The sequence below is a fragment of the Barbus barbus genome, assembly GCF_936440315.1.
Source record: "Barbus barbus genome assembly, chromosome: 12".
NCBI lineage: Eukaryota > Metazoa > Chordata > Actinopteri > Cypriniformes > Cyprinidae > Barbus > Barbus barbus.
The window spans coordinates 3,307,633-3,328,844 of record NC_136740.1 but is presented as its reverse complement, the minus strand read 5'-3'; the positions used below and the strand labels follow the sequence as shown (position 1 = coordinate 3,328,844).

The 21,212-nt window shown below is 38.3% G+C and overlaps 2 protein-coding genes and 1 pseudogene across 4 annotated transcripts; 1 reads left to right on the top strand and 2 right to left on the bottom strand.

Moving 5' to 3' along the window:
* Nucleotides 1–4,038: 4,038 nt before the first annotated feature.
* Nucleotides 4,039–5,872, bottom strand: LOC306877755 (tetranectin-like; annotated as a pseudogene). The gene is made up of 3 exons: nt 5,778–5,872; nt 5,449–5,538; nt 4,039–4,439 (listed from the first exon to the last, which is right to left on the bottom strand). The product of its transcript is annotated as a tetranectin-like (transcript).
* A 2,841-nt stretch (nt 5,873–8,713) lies between these two features.
* On the bottom strand, nt 8,714–10,595 carry LOC306878040 (fasciculation and elongation protein zeta-2-like; the record flags this gene model as incomplete). Its single annotated transcript, XM_079430134.1, has 3 exons — nt 8,714–9,169; nt 10,342–10,500; nt 10,587–10,595. 3 exons carry the CDS (start codon nt 10,593–10,595, stop codon nt 8,714–8,716), a joined length of 624 nt encoding a protein of 207 aa, XP_079286260.1.
* A 484-nt stretch (nt 10,596–11,079) lies between these two features.
* Nucleotides 11,080–17,753, top strand: LOC306878328 (protein cornichon homolog 4). Of its 2 annotated transcripts, none has more exons than XM_079430605.1 (6): nt 11,080–11,392; nt 11,753–11,896; nt 12,116–12,184; nt 13,987–14,099; nt 14,175–14,315; nt 15,603–17,753. In XM_079430605.1, the coding sequence occupies exons 2-6, from the start codon at nt 11,828–11,830 to the stop codon at nt 15,628–15,630; spliced, it is 420 nt and encodes a 139-aa protein (XP_079286731.1). In that variant the 5' UTR covers nt 11,080–11,392; nt 11,753–11,827; the 3' UTR covers nt 15,631–17,753. The 2 variants fall into 2 exon arrangements, with proteins under 2 accessions (XP_079286731.1, XP_079286732.1); XM_079430606.1 differs by having other exon boundaries at nt 11,199–11,392; nt 11,707–11,896.
* The last annotated feature ends 3,459 nt before the right edge of the window (nt 17,754–21,212 follow it).

Here is a 21,212-nt window from a genome sequence, read left to right as displayed (position 1 = left end):
CAACTTGTTGGACATAATTTGGGTAAAATTCCTCCAGATGAAAGTTTTTCAAATGTGTTGATTGTCAAAAAATTGTATTAATTAAAAGATCATTTGAAACTAATTTGAAAAATTAACTCTGGAATTGTGGTTCAAATTCCAAAAAGTAATCAGTTTGCAAAACACACATGACTTTGTTACGCTTTTTACCACACAGAAGCGGTGTTTTACATGCTGAGTTGACAACATATTCTTTATAACCCAAGTATAGATGCGGTGCCGTAACGTTTAATGCACATGAACAAAACTCTTCAAAAATCTGTAAGAACACTGCTTATGCGTTTACATGTCCATAGAAGCCAGTTCTAAATCCAGGTGTGTTAAACTGCTTACTCTTAATCTCTTAAATGGCGTAATGAAAGCGCTGTTTACATAATGATTCAGAATACTATATTCTGTGAAAACCCTAGAATAAACCGCTTTCTTGTGCATGGAAACATCGTCTGCAGGCTCTACAGTAAGCTCATAAAATCATTTTTAGACAAATAAATTGGACATTATTTTTTGGAAACTTTTCAAAAGCTTCAAATTTGACAGCTTTGCCAATGGATAGCAAACCATGTCTTTTTCCTTCCAATTCTTTAGGTTAATTTTAAGAAAATGTTTTGTAAAAATTGTTTCTTTTCTGCAGGTTTTATTGTGCTTTTTTCTATCATTAAATTTGGCCATTCTCTATATATCAGCATTAAATCACCAATCAGCCACCCTGCCTTCTAGGTATCAGCCATTGGCCACTGAAAACCCTCATTGGTCAACAACCAGTCTTGGTCACACTGACATTGGTCTCATCTGTGTAATTATTTAGCCTCTTTATTAAGTGGATGGACAGCTAATGTTTCATATAATGTTTTATCAGCTAGAAAATTAATATCAAAAGAGATTCCAACAATATTATTCCCCTTTGTTGTTATCATTATTCTTCCCTATTCTCATAGAATTAGAATGATTACTAAAACTTAGTTGTACAGTTATTGTCCTGGTTTGAATGGGCCTTAACCCGGTTATATTCATTCGTTTTCTTCTTCTGTTGTTTAAAGGAAAGTTGTGAAATTTGGCACACTGATTGGGGAGGGTCTAAAAATTACCTATTCCATTTGTTTAAGTCTTTGCTGTTCCTCATACAGAGCACTATATATTCACTGTTGCACCAAAAATGGATAATCCTACCATGTTGGCGACCCCAGCCTTGCCGTCTGGCATGAAAGCATCTAGCACTGTGTCCTGGATTGTTAACCTGGAGCCTCAGATTAAGAGCTATCTGAAGTTCAGAAATGTCAGCCAGCCCAAGTGCAAGGAGGTGCACACAAACATTGCAGTGCAGACCATTCGCTCTCAAACGACGCTGTACAGCACTAAAAAAGATGTGAAGATTAAGGATCTCCTGGTTCCAGAAAGTTTTTACCTGAACATGACTAACTGCAAGTCACCGACAGGAGCCTTGCGGGCGATGATGGAGATCACACTGGAAAACAGCACAAGTGAGACAGCCTTAACTGGCTTAAGGCTTACTTTCTTCTGTCCACTAGAATTTCCATATAACATACAAAAAACTTGAATGATATGAAATTTGTCATGTTTTCAGACAAGCTTTTGGGCATCATCCTGAGTATTGTGGGAGTTGTGTTGGTGATCGTAACAGCCGTGGGGATCTGTGTTTTTCTCAGGTGAGAGTTTTGCATAAACATGTTTTAAATAGAGCTGCAAGCAACAATTACTGGACAGGGGTTCAAGCACTTTAAGGCCTTTAGGTGCATGCATAAATATTGTATGCTATTTAATAAGCCTGTAACTGCCGAAATCTTTTTTCAGGTAATTTTCCATATAAACACACAATTTTTCAGCTGTACAACTGCTATAGCACCAACTATTGCCTGATTCTCATAAGCATTTGTTTATGATCTTATGTCTAGTCGTGCCTACTATGAAGGTCTGAGGTTTCGTTTTGGAATTATAGGCTTCTGTGTGTACTATAAAATATGACCCTGCTATAGGCAACCAAATATTAAACTTTTTTTTTTTGCTTATTTATCTAGGTTTACAGAGATTTAAACTCCACTTGGTTTCAGTTGGAGCTAAACACTCAGGACTAGTTTTCAAATCTCAAATATTCAACAAAGAGTTTGCTGATTGACAGCAGTGGATTTTGAGGCAAAATTGTTCAGAATGAGGAGATTGACATGAGTTGAATAAACTGTGTAAAGTATTTGTAAAATATTTCATAATCATTTACACACGTAAAATGTGATAGCGCCCGCCCTGGTGGCTGATTTCTTTTAAATTTCTCACAGACTTTTGGGGCCACGAGTCAAACAGGCACACTGAGTTTCATTCCAATTGGCCTCTGTTAATAGCTGTCTAGTAGCTGCTGAATGTCGATTGACTGATGGCAGGCATGTTTTTAAAGTTATCTCAGTGTCCTCATAGGCAATGATAGCACCTTGGAAAAAGACACTGCATGCCATTTTTCAAGACAATCAGACCAACAGTTGCGTAGTTAGAGCTAATTTCATTATTTTTTTCCCCCTGTTATAGTGTCACCAAGTGCCCAAGCACTTTTCATGTAACCTCATATTGAGCTCATGCACGTGAGCAAAATTTGGTGAAAATATCCATTCAAGAGTTATAGCCATTTTAGGAAAAGTGGCCATACCCACTACAAACATTTTGGCGTGAAGTTACAGTAAAAGTTCAAATATTTTTAGAATTATTCATATTCAGTCTCGAATCTTTCTACATTGGTTTGTTTCCAATCAGGAACTGGGCCATCCCAGAAAATGTTAATGGTTTCCACTACAAATGCCATTACAAACCATCAACTTTTAACCATTATAAAATGATTTTCTGTAGTGTGTTTTGGGACATATTCCATTAGGTTTTATTGGTTATACCAATAGAAAGCAACCAATTACCAGTAGAGACCAACAGGGTCCATTACAGTTTCCAGTAAAACCAATACAAGTCCCATTATAACCAGTAACATTTTGCAATGGTGTCTATTGTTTTCTTCAGCAGGTGTTTTATTATTATAATTTTTTTTTATTCGATATATCCCCGAAATATATCATGAAATATCCCGATTCTCAAATATGTGTAAGTAAATGCATTTTGCACCCTTATAGATTGTTAGTTGATCTATAATGGGCGATGCAAAGTAGCCTAATACTGTAATCTATTAACTATGCATAAAAGCCCATCTTTTTACTTCTGTACCAGATATGGGTGTCATACCATAAAATACTTTTAATACGACTGACTTTGTATTTAATGTGAATTTAATAAAAACATTGTAAGTTACTAATTCGCCTATGACACATTCACAAAAAAGAGAGCAAAAAACGTTTACATTATCAAAGAACATTTTCACTTCAGTCCAGCGAGTTCAAGCACTCAAAAACTGCCATAATAATCTCTAAAGCTGTTTACACTGTGAAATTAAGATCTTACTTACATTCGTACGTCTTCACTTTGCTGTTTCTGATGAGAGAATTAGTCAGAACTCATCTGAACGCCTCTGATTGGTCCTTGCATTCATAAGCTCAACAGAATCGTAATGCGCAGTGCTTTAAAAAAAAAACGTGTCTCTGGCTCTGTGCCAGCCAGCGAACTCAACCAAAATTGTTTGCTGTAATTTGATTCCAAATTTAGAGGGGCATCATCATCATAGCTTGATGATGCCGTAGCGGAGCGTGGAATCATGGGAGATGTTGTGTTCACCACCGTCAACGAGGGTAACATGGATATGTGCACCACTGACATGCGACGCAATGACACGGACCAATTCACTGGCTGAAATTGCACATTTCTCTGGATTTAAATGTTGGAAATATTTGTGATGTAAGTACAGAAGTCAACAAAATATATAACATTGTTCTAGTGGTTTTTAGATATTTGAATGCAAAAATATTACATATTGTACCTTTAACTGAACTTTTTGCTAAACATTCTACTGAAAATGCCTGTCTAATCCATCATTTTATAGCATGTTACTTTACGAGTGGCTTAGACGATGTTGAACTGGCAGACAGAGGCCTTTTCTCCACGGCAGTCCTCGTCGAACCACTTCCCGTTGGCCGTGCTGGACAGGATGGCACAGTTCTGGCCACGGCCTCCATCGGGCTGATGGGTGATCTCTGATTCCCAGTTCTTGAAGCGTATCGGTGAGCCCATCTGGTCGGTCCACTCGCCCTCCTTTAGCATGTCATTCACACCCAACCAGATGTGCCCTTCTGGCCTGACGGTCTGCCGCACATAATCGTACAGCTGGTCGTTCTCGTCGCCAGAAAGAGGGCTGCTGAGCGTTCCTCCTTTAGCAATGCAGTCATCGTTTGCGGTGTGAAAGCTCTTCTTCGTCGTGTCCGCGAGAAAACACTTGCCTGGGATCTTAATGCCTTTTAAGCAAACTGAAGAAGAGGGAAGGAGAGTAAGAAGTTTAGGATGTGTGCTTCCTGGTCATTACAGCTCAGATGGACACGCTCTGTATGTTATGAGCTGTGACTAACACACAACAGACGCTGATTTCCACACACCTCATATCTCACAGAGAAGAGACAATGTTTTCCAGGAACAAGTACATCCACAAAATCTTGTGCAGAGTGTGAAAAAGAAGTGCACTTAAGAGTATTGAATGTGCACTTGTAATCTTAACAGTATATTTAAAAAAACTGTACTTGCAGATATAATGTAATATTAATGAAATAAAAGGCCACTTAAGTGACGCTTTAATGACTTTCTTAACACTCATGTACATTTTTAAAATGAAAATGAACAGATTTCAAGTACAAAAATGAATTTATTTACTTAAAGGGCAAAACTAATATAAATATTAAACTGCAAGTTTGATATTAAGCTTGCTTAAAGAAATCTATACTTGCAGTATAAAACTAGTAGTTTACTGAGAGTATAATTCAAAGTTTGCTAGAAAACTAACAGTAACCCAAACCTGTAAGTTCTCTTGTCGTATAGTTTTCAGTATAGATGCAATAAAAAGGAAAACTTGAGATGTAAACAAGTGGGCCAATTTAGTCCCAAGAGCTATTAATATTACACTGATTTTAGTATATTACTACCGAAATTATACTTGGAGAATAGAGCTTTACTTAATAGTACTTAACTTAAAGTAAACTTGAAGTATGCTTCTTCTTGTTGTGTATCTGGGCGTCAATCATTTAACAGAAGTAAAACTGAAAACACGCTGCTGGTAAATGTCGTCATACACCATGAAATCGTTTACAATATACCACAAATATTTAGTTGGAGTTGATGTTTCACTAGTAAGTTAAATGACTTGATTTAAAGTTCAAGGATACACTTGACTTCCACAACTTTGATGGGTTTGTTATTAAAAAAACAATAATAATAAATTTAGTATGTGTAACTATATTTCAGTGTCTTGACAGATGTAGCTTTATCCAGTAGCTTGTTGTTCCTTGAGCAGATTCAGATCCTGCACAATCTGCTCAATCTGCTTCTTCAGCTCCTCGATGGCAGCACTGTTCGACTCTTCATTACCAGCAAACAAGCACACAATTACACATCATTTAAAATTCGCAATATGCCATATATTTATAATTTAGAATGATTTAAAAACTCCAAAACAGTAGAAGGTGTTAATTTAGTCAAATATTTATTTTGTAAAATCTAATAAATGCAAACTACCAATTGCATAAAAACAAATAAAAATGTGGGAGAAATGTTGTAGATAGACAGTAAAGTTGAATCTTAAATGATTTTCGGTTTACCTTTTTTGCCATTCTTTTTCTTTGTGGAGCTCTGCTCCGGGCTGCAGCGCACCAGACAAATCACACAAAAGAAGCTTCACAGCTCTGAAATCCATCTTCCTCACTGAACGTGAAGCGTTTGAGACCCGAAGCACTCTGACGTGTTGAGCCTGCCCATCATGAGCTGCGTAACAGCATGATCAACAGAGGATTCTCATTTACCAGCGTCTTCAACAGAGCAACTAGCCTTTTTCTGGACATTATTTTACAGTATTATTGTTATTTATTATTACTAGTTATTAAGTAGTATTAACCTTGTTTTGCATTGCATAATTACAAATCAATGTATCAGTGGCTTCTGATTACAGTTATTAATTACCAGTAATGTAACATGTATTATTGTTATCGTTTTATTCTTTGCACGGTTGTGCAGGTTTTTTTAAATAATTTTGTATTAACTGGGTGGAGTGTGTGCATCTGTCCGTTCTCTACACTCACAGATGCTTGGCAAGTGTAGAATAATAAGTGAAAAACATGGGTTAACTAGAAGCACATGCAGCAGTTATGAACTTTGTTCTCTCTTCATAAGTATTTTTCATAAATGTCAGTTTGAGGTAAATAGTTACATTTGCACTACCAGTCAAAGTCTAATTAAGAATCAAGGCAGTAATACAGTAGAAACCGCAATACTGTGAAATATTACTGAAATTTAAAATAACTCGAATATATTTTATTGCTGTAATCAAAGCTGAATTTTCTGAATTATTACTCCAGGTTTCAAATGTTGTCAGAAAAGATATAGTAAATTACATATTCAAATAGAAAACAGGTATTTTAAATTGTAATCATATTGTACAATATTACTGTTTTATTGTGTTTGTGGTCAAATATGTGCAGCCTTGGTGAGCAGAAAGACTTGGTATGTATTTTTTTCCATCTTAAAAACAATTTGATTGGGTTTTATAATTGTTTAACTCTTTAAATTTAGCTGAAAAGCCTATAAAAGGATGTTTTGATGAGTGACAACATCCCCTGCATCGCTCGGAGTATTTCTTCCTGGAAATAATGAACTTTTCTAATGCGTGCGCTTACAGACTGACTTTATATCGACTTGAAGGCATAGTTCACCCAAAAATGAAAATGATGTCATCATTTACTCAAGTTGTTGCAAACCTGTATGAGTTTCTTTCTTCTGTTGAACACTGAAGGTATTTTAAACAACTGTTCGTCCCCCATAATATGGAAACAAATATACTATGGAAGTCACTAATGTCAGAAATGTTTGGTTATCAGTATTTGATAGCCTAACGTTTGATGGCTATCCTTTCCTATTGTCCTAGCAAATATAGATTTTTTATTAAAGCAAAAAAAAGAATGAGAAACGGAGCAATATTTCTTAAATATATTTAAATTTTTGCTTTGAAAAGTATAAAAGTAAGAAACATAAATTGCTGTAATTTATACATATACAAAACTGTTAAGACACAATATTAGTAACAGTTCATTGTTATCAAAGAACAAACTAAACCTCTGAAATAACTGACAGCTGATTACTGTCTTGTTATGAGAACAATTTAAAGGAATAGCTCACCCAAAAATGAAAACTGGCTGAGAATTTACTCAGGAGATCCAAGATGGGAACAGATTTGGAGAAATGTAGTATTTCATCACTTGCTCACCAATGGATCCTCAGTGAATGGGTGCCGTCAGAATAGACTTGTTCACTGAAGAAAGCAGTATTATGGATATAATAGAGGATTTTGGCCAGTAGCAACAGTTGGAAGTTAAAATGGCTTGACGATAGTTTTGTTTCTTACAAACATGCAGCTTTTTACTGACATTAACTGATGGACTGGAGTGGAGTGGATTACTCATTCTGACGGCACCCATTCACTGCAGAGCATCCACTGGTGAGACAGCGATGCAGTGACACATTTCTCCAAATCTGATGAAGAAACAAACTCATCTAGGGTAAACGTACCCATTAAGCACACTTCCATTTTTGAGATCAGTTTATAAAAAGTAAAAATTATTTATTATCCTACTTGATGTCTTAACCATTCAATATGTTTGTTACTATACACCTCCTGTAATTTCAAGTCACGCTGAGATATGAGTCTCCATGTGTTCACTCTGTCTGCCGGCCATTTTGAAAGCTGTCTAAAAACTTTCACCAAAAGTTTTTGTACTGAAACCAATATCTTGTGCACTAAAAATGTCTCAATGTAGATTTTGGTGAGCTTAATAGGTAAGCTCTTGGATAGCCTGAGGATGAGTAAATGAGTGAAAGATTCATTTAACAGACACACAAGCAGATCTTACCTTCAAACACTGGCACGGTTGTGTAAAGTGAGTTTTATACAGGAATACTGCGAAATGAGTAGCAAAAGTCAAAGCACCAGGATTTGAAGTTGTACTGCCGGATCTGAGAGGTTGTGAGTACTGACTTATGGTTTTACAGCAAAACTGAGGTAAAGTGCAAAAGTAAATATGTCGTACACATTTGCGTCTGTCATTTTGTTTATGTGAATGCCATTTTACACATTTGTAACTATTAATTTGCAGCCTCGAATTCAAAACACGGGTGCGTTTGTGCAAATCAAGAGATTCAGCATTTCACATCAGAGCTGTGAGTGTAAATTTCAACTTACAAATACGAATATTAACATGACAAGATCTCACATTCAAATCAGCGAGCTCTCGAGTTTAGCTACAGATTTACCTTCATAATGGTCCCCATTCACTTCCATAATTTGGAAAAAAAATATTATGGAAGTCATCAGGAACAAGAAACTGTTTGGTTACCAACATTCTTCAAAATATGTTTAATGTTCAACAAAAGAAGGAAATTCATACAGCGCATGAAAAAGCAATAGTTTTGCCTTGAGAAAACAAACGGTAAATTTTGACCAAGCTCAAGACAAAAAAACACAAATATTTCCACTAAACGTCTCAATCTAGCTACTCGTGCTACTCACAGAAGACGGCGGCCTCTCTGATCCAGACGTGTTCTTCACTTTCCTCTTCTTTTTCAGCATCTCTCTGTGGACCTTCTGCTGGTTCTGTACGTCTATGAGAACCGAGATGAAGCTGTTCTTCACCTCCTTCTCAAACTCCAGCTCGTCCCTGATGGCCAGGTGCTGGATCAGCTCCTCTGAATAGCCGCGTATGGCCGTCTCCATGTCCTCCAGCTCGCCGTTCAGCTCCAGCGCAGACATCAGCCTCACTCCTGCACAGACAGAGCACCTCAGACACGCTTCCACAGCCCTACACCTGACCTCCAGAGGGACGTACTCACGCTCCTCGTGGATCTGGCTGCTGTGACATCTCTGGCTCTTCTGAGAGATGATGGAGAGCTCTGAGCGTGCAGTGTCTGGGGAGTTCTGCAGGAGCTCCTCTAGCTCCTCAATCACCTAAACATGCATTCAGACTTCATCAAAAATACATTAAAAAAAAAGTAAAATTGTGAAATATTATTCCAATTTAAAATAACTGTATATGAATATAATTTAAAATGCAATTTACTCCTGGGATAGCAAAGCAGAATTTTCAGTATCCATTACTCAGGTCTAAATAAGTTTAAAGGTCCCATGACATGCTGTTTTTTGGATGCTTTTATATAGGCCTAAGTGGTCCCTAGTACTGTATCTGAAGTCTCGTTCCCAAAATTCAGCCTGGGAATTTCAGCTACTACTAGCCAGTCCCACAATGAGCTTTCCTTAGGACGAGTCATTTCTGTGTCTGTAGCTTTAAATGCTAATGAGGAGGAGAGAGGCGGGGCAAGGTGGAGGGTGGGTGTGTCCTGCAGGTACCATGCGCTAATGTTGACAGTGGATGTATCGCAATGGCTCGTAGACACGCAGTCCTTCAAGCTTTTCAGTTTGACCCAGAATCTGATCCGGATGGAGAAGCACCGGATGAAGAAGTTGCAACTCTACAGCAGGACGTCTCCGAATGATTAGTTTAAAATATTGTGTCTGGATACGGTCAGTGTTTCCCACACATAGACTTTACCTGGGCGGACGCAACAATATCCACCGCCCGCTGCCGTCAGCTCCCGCGTCTCACACACACGAGCACGACTTTACAACAATATATAGTAACTTTCAGACCCTTTTGGCGGCTTTTTTTTCCCATAACATAAATCATTTACAAAACAGAGTTTACAAGCATCTGTCGCTGACTGACTGTTTGGACTTTTAAATATGAACATAATTTGTCTGTTAATATGCACAGTTTATTACTCAGACGCAAAACAGTAATATAGCCAAAACCACTGCATATAGTCGCTTTTTAGTACAAGTTAGATGTATATTGATTTTATCAGACGATGTTGCGACTATAAATCAGGATTTAAGGAGTATAGTGATTCAAAAGAACAATTATTTGAAATCTTTTGAAACATCATTAATGTTTTTATTGTCACTTTGCATCCTTGCTAAATTAAAGTATTCATTTCTAAGTATTAAAAGTATTCATGTCTGTATTATTCTAATGTTTGTTAGTAATATTCAATTGATGTTCATTTCCCGGCTGGTTCTTGAATGAACCGAACTGTTTGTGAGGAGTGAGGTTCTGTCCTCACCTGTTCAGCAGTGAGCAGCGGTTCCTCACTGATGCAGGACACGATGATGGAGTCCATCTGCTCGCTCAGGTGCTCATCATCAGACAGGTCCAGGTTCACGCTCTCCGTCCGCTGAAGGACCGAGACAGAGGAAGAGTTACTGCGGTCTGAATGCTGTCCCTGGCAGAGCACAGGCTCGAGACTCACCGGTCTGTCCTCAATGCTCAGCGCAGAGAGGTGAAGCGAGCTTTAGACTGACTCCAGACCACCGGCATGACACTGAATAACAAACAAAAAAACTGTTAAACCCACATCTATTATAGATCAGTGGTTAAAGTAAACCTTGTATTTTCTGTTTGGAAATACCAGTTTCGTGCTTTAGACAGAAGTTCAAGTTTCTAGGGATAGCGATGTCCGATTCATGAATGAACGGTTCTTTTGAGTCGAATCTTTTCAATGAATTGATTCACAAAAACATTGTCTACATTGTGTGTGTGTGTGTGTGAGTGAATGTGAAAAAAATCAGATGTAACCCCCTTTGTTATCATTAACATTTTCATAAGTAACTGTAATTTAATTACACATTTTTCTCAGTAACTGTAACTGATTTAATTAATTCCGTAATTTAGTTAAATGTAACTACTTCCCAGGCCCGGAGCGGCCATCAGGAGGAGCGGGAGAATTCCCGGCGGGCCGCTGTGCCCGGGCCGCAGACTCGCCTGCTTTTTTTATAATTTCTTTTTTTTTTTTTTTACATACACAGAATAACAAATATGTGCTTAAGTTACTGTGTGACTAATAACTAAGCTAATAACACTATATTTGAATTTAACATGAAAATGTGACGTTTTCTGTTGTCTCTCTTCCTCTACACGGTCGTTGCCATGGAGACAAGCCGAGACCACGAGTGCTGTGAGTTAGCGAGAGCGCGCTGATCGCGGGAGGAATAAAGAGAAGATGCCCGGAGGAGCTAAAAAAGACAGGTTAAAACTAAAAGAAAGGCATTGGAGGGCGACGCGGACAAACCGACAAATATGTTTTCAAGAAGACAAACGTGAACTGGCGACTGAAGGTAACTTACAGTGACTAGCAATATTTACAGTTAGCATTTGGCCATTTTATCCAAACTGACTTTTTTGATTCAGTTTAGTTTTTTTTCTATTGATTGTCTGTTTCAAGTAAATGTATGTGGTTTTAGGCTGTTGACTTATTTTAAATGTTATTGTGTTTTAATAAAGATAAGCCTGATGCTGAGGGAACAGACAAACTTACCAAACTCACAGATATATTCCAGACAAACAAACACACAGGAACTGAACTGTTTTTATGATGTTACAGTTGTATGTTTTGTAGCAGAAATGTTTCGTATATAATTTATTTAATTAGTTAATTTATTACATGTACTCGGTTCCTCCGGACGGTGTCGCTCTAGTGACTCGACACCGACGCTTCAGCAGCGCGAGAAGAACCAGCCGGAAGCGGAAGCGGGGAAAGCAGAAGCGCAAACATGGAGGCAGCCGTGTTCATTCTATCCCTCGTCGACTGCTGTGCTTTAATATTCCTCTCCGTGTATTTCGTATCCTTCAGAAACTCTTGAGCTGAATGAAGATGTCCGTGTGTCTGTGACTGCGACCAGATGCTGCTGGTTTAGGTTCTGTTTGTCATTGATGAGGATTTATCTTTATATCGTGTGTTTGACTGAAGCCGAAGCGTGAAATGGCGTTGATTCCTGCTGTTATGAGTGGAGGAAGACACTGTTATTAATGCTCTGTATATTTCCTTAACTAATGCTCAGATTATTACTCTGTCTGATCTGGAGTGTGACTACATCAATGCTCGATCCTGCTGCTCCAAGCTAAACAAAGTAAGTCTGGATGGTGAGGCTTTCTTTACAGATCATTTATTGGAGTAACAGATATGAACAATGGGGTGCACAATCTGAGTTGTTTCTCTATTTTCCTTAAACACTGAACAAATGAAATGCAGCAGTGAGTGAATGTAGAAATGAGGGTTCAGCACCAGTCCTGTTTCACTGATCATGCCAGTCCTCTGACTCCTTGCACAGTTCTTGCTGTAAATGAAGCACAATGTGTTTTTCTCCTGTCATGCTGAAGGACATGATCGTCAGGTTTGGCTCAGCTCGAGGGTTTCTGTCATTAAAGCAAAGGAGCAACTAGAAATGATCAAATTCATTCCAACTGTATGTCTCGATTTTAATAGATGCACAACCGGTTTATTTGAATTGTAATGTTTAATTTCCTTAATAACATGTAACCGACTTTATTGTATTACGCAGTGATTGAATGTGTGTGTGATTCTTCAGATTAACTTTTCTATTCCATAAGGACTCAAAAGGGTAAATTATGAATACTAATGTTGCTTATTACATGATTTGCATTTAATTAGAATTTAATGCACAGTAGTAATTGTAAACACTAATGTATAACCTTTTCTGTAATAAGAGACTTTTGAAAAAAATATATATATATCTCTCTCAGATTAAAGATTTAAGAGATTTTTAGTCCATTTTGCATTCATAAGTGACAGTGAAAAGCAGCAGGAATGTGATTGAAATTGAAATGAACGTGATTTTGAATTGATGATCTGACAGCAGCATTGCCATTATTTGAACATTTGCACAACAGTAAGACGTACTTTGAAGAAATCCAGATTTCTAATACTGTTGGAAATGCTCAATAATGTAAATGAGCTGGGCCCGTATTCATGAAGAATCTTAGTGCTGAGAGTTGCTCCTAGTAACAAATTTCTTAGAAATGTGGGTGTTTCCCCTTGAAATTAAAGAAAAGATCCTAGTAAAGAAAAAAGTAATTCAGAAAGCATCTTAACCCTTAAAAGAGGTCTTAAGGTCCAAATTTGTTAGGAGTGCGGACGAGGGCTTTTAAGAGGCTTAAGAGTTTCTTTAGCAGCGGAGAAAATGGACGAAACATGAAGAGGGAGAAGAAATGTGTTGCACACAATGCATGACAGTGAGTTAATAAGACACTACACATTAGATCATGTTTGTGACCGATCTTATTAAAGACACTAACATCTCAGACACCACGCTGAAATGCCATAGCGCCAGAAATGGATGTAAACACTACATTAACATATTTAGCAATTGGAAAAATGCAACTATGCAGCAGCGATGATTTGGGTCTGTACCTGACAGCACTTTCAGAACCTTATTGTGTCGCTGTTCATTTCCTGTAAAATTCGTTAAGTATGACAGCATGGTAAATAAAAAATAAAGAATATATTTATACATATGTGTGTGTGTGTGTGAGAGAGAGAGAGAGTGTGTTCGGGAAAACAGGAAAAATTATGCCTGTAATTTCAAAGTGAAGGTTTAAAATAAACCCTACTCTTAAAAGCGCTCTTTTATTTCCTTCTTGGACAACCGACCAATCACAGTCTTCAAAAGACTGTGTCATAGCTAGCAATGGGATCAGACCCGCCTCCTCACTAAGATAAAAGTTTTTGTCTTTTCCTCGCTCAGAGTTGCTCTCAGATTGGTCCTGAATCACTTTTAAGCTAAGACTCCTAGTTAGAAATGTTTAAGCTAAATTAGGAGCTCTCTAAAAGGATTCTTAGAATCTTTAGGAATACGGGTCCTGATGTTTTGTGGCTCTGGCGGTGATTAATATCGCTGTGGTTTGTGTTCAGTGGGTCATTCCTGAGATGATCGCTCAGGCTCTGGCCACGGTCCTAATGCTGGTCTCCATGCACTGGTTTGTGTTCCTGCTCAACTTACCTGTGGCATCATGGAACGTTTACAGGTGATTCAGCCCAATCACACCTCACACACCGCAGATATAAACCTCCAGCTAACTGTCATTGATGTGTGTGAACAGAAATGTGAAGGTTCCTATGGGGAACATGGGAGTGTACGATCCCACAGAGATTCACAACAGAGGCCAGCTCAAGTCCCACATGAAGGAAGCCATGATCAAACTGGGCTTCCACCTTCTCTGCTTCTTCATCTACCTGTACAGGTAAAAAACACACTCTGCTGCTTCTTCTAAGAACCGTCTGCTCAGACAGGAAGAGCCTGTGATCAATCCCAAGTTTGTGTTGCTTGTATATCTGAAAATGCAGTGCACACCAATCACAGTTTTCATAAATTCGTTGTCAACAAACGAGAAGCTTTAAGGGCTCACTGCTCTATTCTTGAACATTTAAAAAGCAAAGTAATTAAGATAAGTATTACTAATTGTACTGTTGTTCTGTAAAATAAAACGATAATACTATTAAATAATATTAATAATTTTATTTTACAGCAAAATAGTATTGCAGTAGTAAAACGTATTTGTAGTAATTATTACTATTAATATGTATCATTATATTTTATTAAACATAATTTTTTATTATTAACAACTATTATTTTATTATAATTAATGATACTATTAATATGAATATGCCATTAATTTACATTAAACTATATAAATATATTTAATGTAATATTTTTATTACATTCTGTATTATTGCAATATTTATAATTACTAAAGTAATAATTATTATTATTTAATTTTCATCGTTATTGACAATAATAAAGATAATACTATTATGTTTAAACTATTATTGTGCTTAATAAATACCCAATTTTATTATTATTATATAGCCATATCGATTGCTGTGTGGGGGATTTTTTTATTTTAATTTTTTGGTCCTCAGCTGATCATATGCCTGCATACATTAAAGTGCCCCTATTATGGGTTATGAAAGGTTCATATTTTGGTTTTGGGAGTCCCTAACAACAGGATGACCTGCATGCAAGCTCAACGACTCCCAAACGATTCGCTCAACAATGAAGTTTTCCAAACCCCTCCTTTGTGTGACACTAATCTGCGATAAAGCAGTGTTTGTGAGCGCAGTGCTGCTCTGTGTACAGCGTTACTGAGGAAACAGATATTTTTACTGCTCCAAAAGCGGCATCTAGTGGCAAAGAAGGAATTGGCATTTTCTTTCAGACCAAAGCGAAAAGAAAGACAAGTGGGCAGCAATATGCTAATGTTTCATGTTGATGTTAACATGAAACGACTTGGGATTCGTTTGAAAAACGACTCGAATCAGTGATTCAGAGTCGAGAGACAGTAACTTTATACACAGTGCATTTTCAGATTTAAAGCTTTGCAGGATGTTTTCATTCACTTAGAGCTGTGTTACACACTGCATGAAAGCTCATTTTCAAAAATCCATCATAGGGGCACTTTAACAAAAAAAACTTGGTGTTAATGTCGTGTGTGTAAATGATTTGTTATTTTCTCTTCTGTGTTTTGCAGCATGATCCTGGCTCTTATCAACGACTGACCCGCATCCGTCTTCACTACACAAACTGCCAAATCATGAACTGGCCTTTACATATTGTGAACAAATTCCATGCATCCCAATCAGAAGATCAGCTCAGCACATCCTCATTAATGACCCTCAGAAACGGCTCGTCTGCAGACCACAAACCCGCCGCCGCATCTCTGTATCTCACTTTGGTTTCTCTGAATCTTGCACTGCTTCTCAGGGCTGAAGCATCAAGACAATCGCACTGAATCACTCAACGTCAGTCTGACCAGCAACTGCACACAAAACAAACACCGTTTCCACCACTGGATAGAAAAATCAAATAAGGTAATTGTGGCTTTCTAAGAAAGAAGTCTGAATGGCGATGTAAACTTTGAATTCTGAGATATATTAGGATTTTGTTTCAGAATTGCGAGATTCTGAACTTGACAAATTGGAATTGCAAAAAAAGCCAGGATTCTCAGAATTGTGAGAAACTGACTATATATATTTTTTTATATTTCATAATTATGACTTTTTCCCCCTCAGAATTATAAGATTATACCGAACAATTCTGAGTTCATATTGTACATTTTGAACATTGTTTCTCACGTACTGCATTGCGAGAAAAAAGCTAAAAAAGTCTGAATTGAAAGATATATTCAGATTATGCAAAACAAACTCATAAACAATAAAAAATAAACTTGGAATTGCGAGGAAAAAATCTAGTTCATATCTAACAATTCTGGCTTTTTTTTCCCCTCAGAATTGCAAGATACAAAGTCTGAATTATGAGGTATAAACTCAAAACTCGAGGGGAAAAAAAAGTTTTTCATCCCGTGGCAGAAACAAGCCTCCAAACATTCACACACCAAAACCAAAAGGAAAAAAGTTTTACATAAATATAACGAAGCCTGTTTTGGACCAAGACTTCTGGTATTTATGATCGTTTTTATGACAATTAAGCACATTTTAACCTGCACTGTGTCAATGTAAGTTCTTTTTTTAATCATAATTCCTATTACACTCCATGCTTGTTTTGTTTTATCGGTACACCTATTACTGTGATGCACAAATATTACCATTTACATTATGATTTAAATATTGTCTTTTTTTACAGCAATGACAGTTTTTTTTTTATTGCATTTCAATAATAATGACAAATTGGAATCAAAATGTGCTCAACTGTCATCTAAATGTTGATGCAAGAAGTCTTAATGGTTAAAAATATATGCATCATTTGTTTTGATGAGCTGGACATGTTCTTAAGTTTCATGGTTTTTTTCTTCCTCATCCACTTGCATGCTTTTGTAAACTGTCTGATATTGGAAGCGTTGTCTGTGTATGTGAACTTGTTTACAGATGAACGGCGCGTGACTCAAAGGAGCTCTAGAATAACCAGAACAAGCACTAATGTGTTCTTCACAGCTTCTCTGATTCAGATCCAGTCTGAATCACATCTGAGCCGCTTCACCAACATTTCAATGGCTTGTTTTGAGCAGATATCATTGATTTTGTGTCTCCTGCTTTTTATGTTCAAGAACGTGTCAGAATTTGATCAGATCAGACAACCTGAACCCCAAAATCACAAGAAATCAATTATATTTTGTTTAAAGAAACTGAAGGGAATGTTTAGAACCATTAAGATATTTTTAAATCTTATTTTAATGAAAATTAAGCACGTTTCTTACAGAATTTTCATTAGTGCGTCTATGTTTTACTCCTGGGGATTGTTTTTTCAGTGGTGCTTTAATTACAGTAATAAATATTCAGTTGTCAAGATTCATCAAAACATTTTTTGTATCCATGCATCAGTATTTGCTGTGCTGCCTCTTAATTTAAAATCAAAACGTACTTGTCAAGGAAATACTACACAAAAAATCTAAATGGTCCCTAAAAACAGGTGTTATTTTCTTTACACAAAATACCTTCCTCTGATTTTGAATTGTGGATTCACCGTTGTTGAGGTTAATGAATGCTGGGTAAGCAGGGCTGTGGTTTTGTTCAAACACTAGAGTTTTATCAGTCAGTGTTCGTGCCTCATCGTTTGAGAGGGTTTGGTTTGTAAGCATGTGAGATCTGTCTCGTCGGTTTTGTTTAGTTCTTTTGAATATTTGCGTCTGTGGGGTTTATTAAATAAAAAGATGATCATGAATAGCACGTTTTTACAATTCATTCATATTTGGTTCAGTGCACATGATTCACAATCCAGTTTTGTTCCAAAACTAAATTGATTTCTTCAGAGAAAATGGAAAAACCTAAATGATATTGGATATTTTCTCAAAACTGTAGAATGCCTGAAATGTTTACTGTTGTAATACATCTGATAGTGTTATTTCAGTATTATTGAGATTACAGGTTTTATGAATTACAATCATTAATATTGAGATCAATTTTATATATATTTTTTCATGTATAGGTATTAATTTTTATTCAAGTTTGTTTCAAATAGTTTTTATTTTAATATATTCTGTTTTCAAAGTTAGTAATTTCCCTTATCAGGACGGTTCATTTGCATTGTGTCAGTTTAGCTGATGATGCTTTGTGGAAATACTGAAGCCTGATTGAATCACGTTCAGATGACCTTTCAGCCTCCCAAAACGGGGGAGGCATCGGCCCAAATAAGATTTCATCAGAATTTTTCTCCGTCAGCAGCTCAGCATGGAGATAATCTCCTCACTAACTCCCAAGAAGATAAAGCTGCTGGGCTCTTCTTCTGCTCGCCGTAGAAGAGCCCCAGCAGCCGATCATGATGCTGACAGCTCTTGTGGGTGAGAACGGTGCTTCTCCGCAGCTATCCGGCGAACCTATTAGAGCATATTTCACGTAAGAGAACATATGTGACCCTGGACCACAAAACCAGTCATAAGGGTACATTTTTTTTAATTGAGATTTATACATCATCTGAAAGCTGAATAAATAAGTTTTCTATGAATGTAGAGTTTGTTAGGACAGGACAATATGTGGCCAATACACAACTACTCAAAACACTGAGAAAAATCGCCTTTAAAGTTGTCCAAATGAAGTTCTTAGCAATGCATATTACTAATCAAAAATGAAGTTTTGATATATTTTCGGTAGGAAGTTTACAACATATCTTCTTGGAACATGGTCTTTACTTCCTAATGATTTTTGGCATATAAGAAAAATGTATAATTTTTACCCGTACAATGTAGTTTTGGCTATTGCTACAAATATAACCGTGCTACTTAAGACAGGTTTTGTGGTCCAGGGTCACATATTTCTTGTGCCGTTTGTTACAAAATGCCACACCACGTATGTGTCACATGCAGAGCACTCCTCAGATGTGCGTTGCCTGTTTGTGCAAAGCCCATGCATGAGTCTCACGGATCCCTTTCTGTAAAGACAGCGACCCCTTCCCCTATGCTCCCCTTTTTCTTCCTCTCAGGAGCCTTGGAGGAAAAAACAGATGGGTCTAAGTGACCTCATGTCAGCTCAGATCCCATAAGTCTCAATCTCCCCACAGCGAGAGGATTCCCCAGTGCTCTTTTCCCGCAAAGACCAGCACCCCTCGCAAGCGCTTTGGTCTCTTTAGGAGTTCAGAGGAGGACACTGTGTCATTGCCAGCTCCTCGTGTAGAGGATTGGACGAACTCCACAGAGGATTCTGCCCCCTGCCGCAGAGTAAGCCAGGTGATGCCAGACCCGGTCTGGACACCAAACTCATACGCATCCTCACCACGGCCATTGAGGAGTTCGGCTACACTGTAAAACATTTCAGACCTCCCAAATCAAAATTTTCTAGTGAATGATTACATCTAAATTTTTCCATTGGCTCAACATACATTTCTCATTGAACCAATGTTAACAGACTGTTGCCACAATTGATAGCAGAAATTGCAATTGGGCCAATGGAAAAATTTAGATGTAATCAGCCACTAGAAAATTGAGTTGGGAGGTCTGTAAATTTTTTACAGTGTTGGAGTGGTCGTCTCTGTATTAGCTTGCCTGCAGCCTACTTGATGAATGGTTTCTGCAGCAAGTTGGAAGAAACCTGCCCCGTTCTTTCCTGAATTTCACAATGAATGTACTAGGTTGTGCCGTGCCCCCTACTCGGCCTGCGTCAACTCTTCAGCATCGGTTACACTCACCTCCGTTGGTGGTGCTGAGGATAAGAGGTATGAGAAGCTGCGTGCCTCTAAGGCAGGGGTGTCAAACTCAGTTCCTGGAGGGCTGCAACCCTGCAGAGTTTAGTTCCAACCCTGCTCCAACACACAAACCCTGTATTTTTCTGAAGGACGTGATTAGCTGGATCAGGTGTGTTTAATTAGGGATGGAGCTAAACTCTGAAGGGCTGAGGAATTGAGTTTGACACCCCTGCTCTAAGACAGTGGCCAACCTGGTGGTTCTTGAGTGCCACCTCTGGCTGAATTTAATGGGGATCGAGGACACTGACAAGACAGCTTTCTTTGACCCCATGGACATGGCTCAGAAGTTGTCTCAAGCCATGCACCACTTCCTGCCAAAACGATTCAGCTCAGCTGCTGCTTCAAGTCTCCAGGGGGCCTCGTCCACTCAGAAGCCTGCCATGCCAGCATGAATGAATTCTTCTCTTCGCAACAGTGTAAGTGACTTAAGTACGAGCCTGACTCCTCACCACCCAAAGCTAGGCTTGGCAAGCCATTCCAGGTGTGTCAAAGTGGGTCTTGTAAAAAAAAAAAATCAAATGACGCCGCTCACTCAAATTCACTCGCAGACCTTGTTTCAGCGGTGTGGTTCAAACTTTGGTCCGGGGCAGCGGAGCTTGCATTCTCCAATCCAAAGTAAAGAGTCTGCTGGCAAAGAGTGGCATAGAAATGGTTCTGGCAGCTCACAGCGAGTCAGGGTTTTACAGCTGCTACTTCCTAGTTCCAAAGAGTGGTGGCCTCAGGCCCATCCTTGCTCTAAGCAAGGATAAAGCAGCAGTTCAGGATGTTAATCTTAAAACAAATCCTCTCACAAATTTTCACAGGGAATTGTTTTTTGTCGGTGGATCTGACAGATGCATACTTTCATATCAAGTTAGCCCCTCATCGCAGACTATTTTTGTTAGTGTTCGAATTGGTGGCTTGCCAGTATCCTGATTCAGTTTCAGGTACACACACCTTTACGAAATCGATGTGGCCCTCTGCCCCCTGAGACAGAAGGGAGTGTGCCTGCTTCACATGCTGAAATCCCAGGTCCTGTCCCACACGTGGGACGCCTCAAGAACCCATAGCTATGTCAAGGCCCTGGCCCCTTGGAAAACCCCTCATCTGTACCGGACAGGAATGGATTTGAGGCTGGTCTCCAGGAGGAGGGTAGTCACGACAGACACCTCCAACACAGGTTAGGGAGCTCTGTGCAACATGAGAGTGGTAGCCTACATAAACCACCAAGGGGTCGCAGCCTCTGTACAGGCTGGTGAGGCAGCCTGTGCACAAAACAACTTTCGTTCACTGAAGAAAGTGCACATGCCGGGCAGACTGAACCAAGCAGTGGAGAAAGATTCTGATGAAATGCATTCAGTGCCACCCTTTAATAGGCAGTTGGCTCCACCGGTTTTGGCGGGCTGAAATGCCATTCGTTCATGCAGCTGCACAAACGTGATTCAATAAGGCTTTTACAAAGAAAAGGAGT

Excerpts from the sequence above, each read along its gene's own strand:
- LOC306878328 (XM_079430605.1), top strand. The coding sequence starts at position 11,828 with ATGGAGGCAGCCGTGTTCATTCTATCCCTCGTCGACTGCTGTGCTTTA. Across the intron at positions 11,897-12,115 it reads TATTCCTCTCCGTGTATTTC|ATTATTACTCTGTCTGATCT; the intron begins GTATCCTTCAGA and ends ACTAATGCTCAG. Across the intron at positions 14,100-14,174 it reads GCATCATGGAACGTTTACAG|AAATGTGAAGGTTCCTATGG; the intron begins GTGATTCAGCCC and ends GTGTGTGAACAG.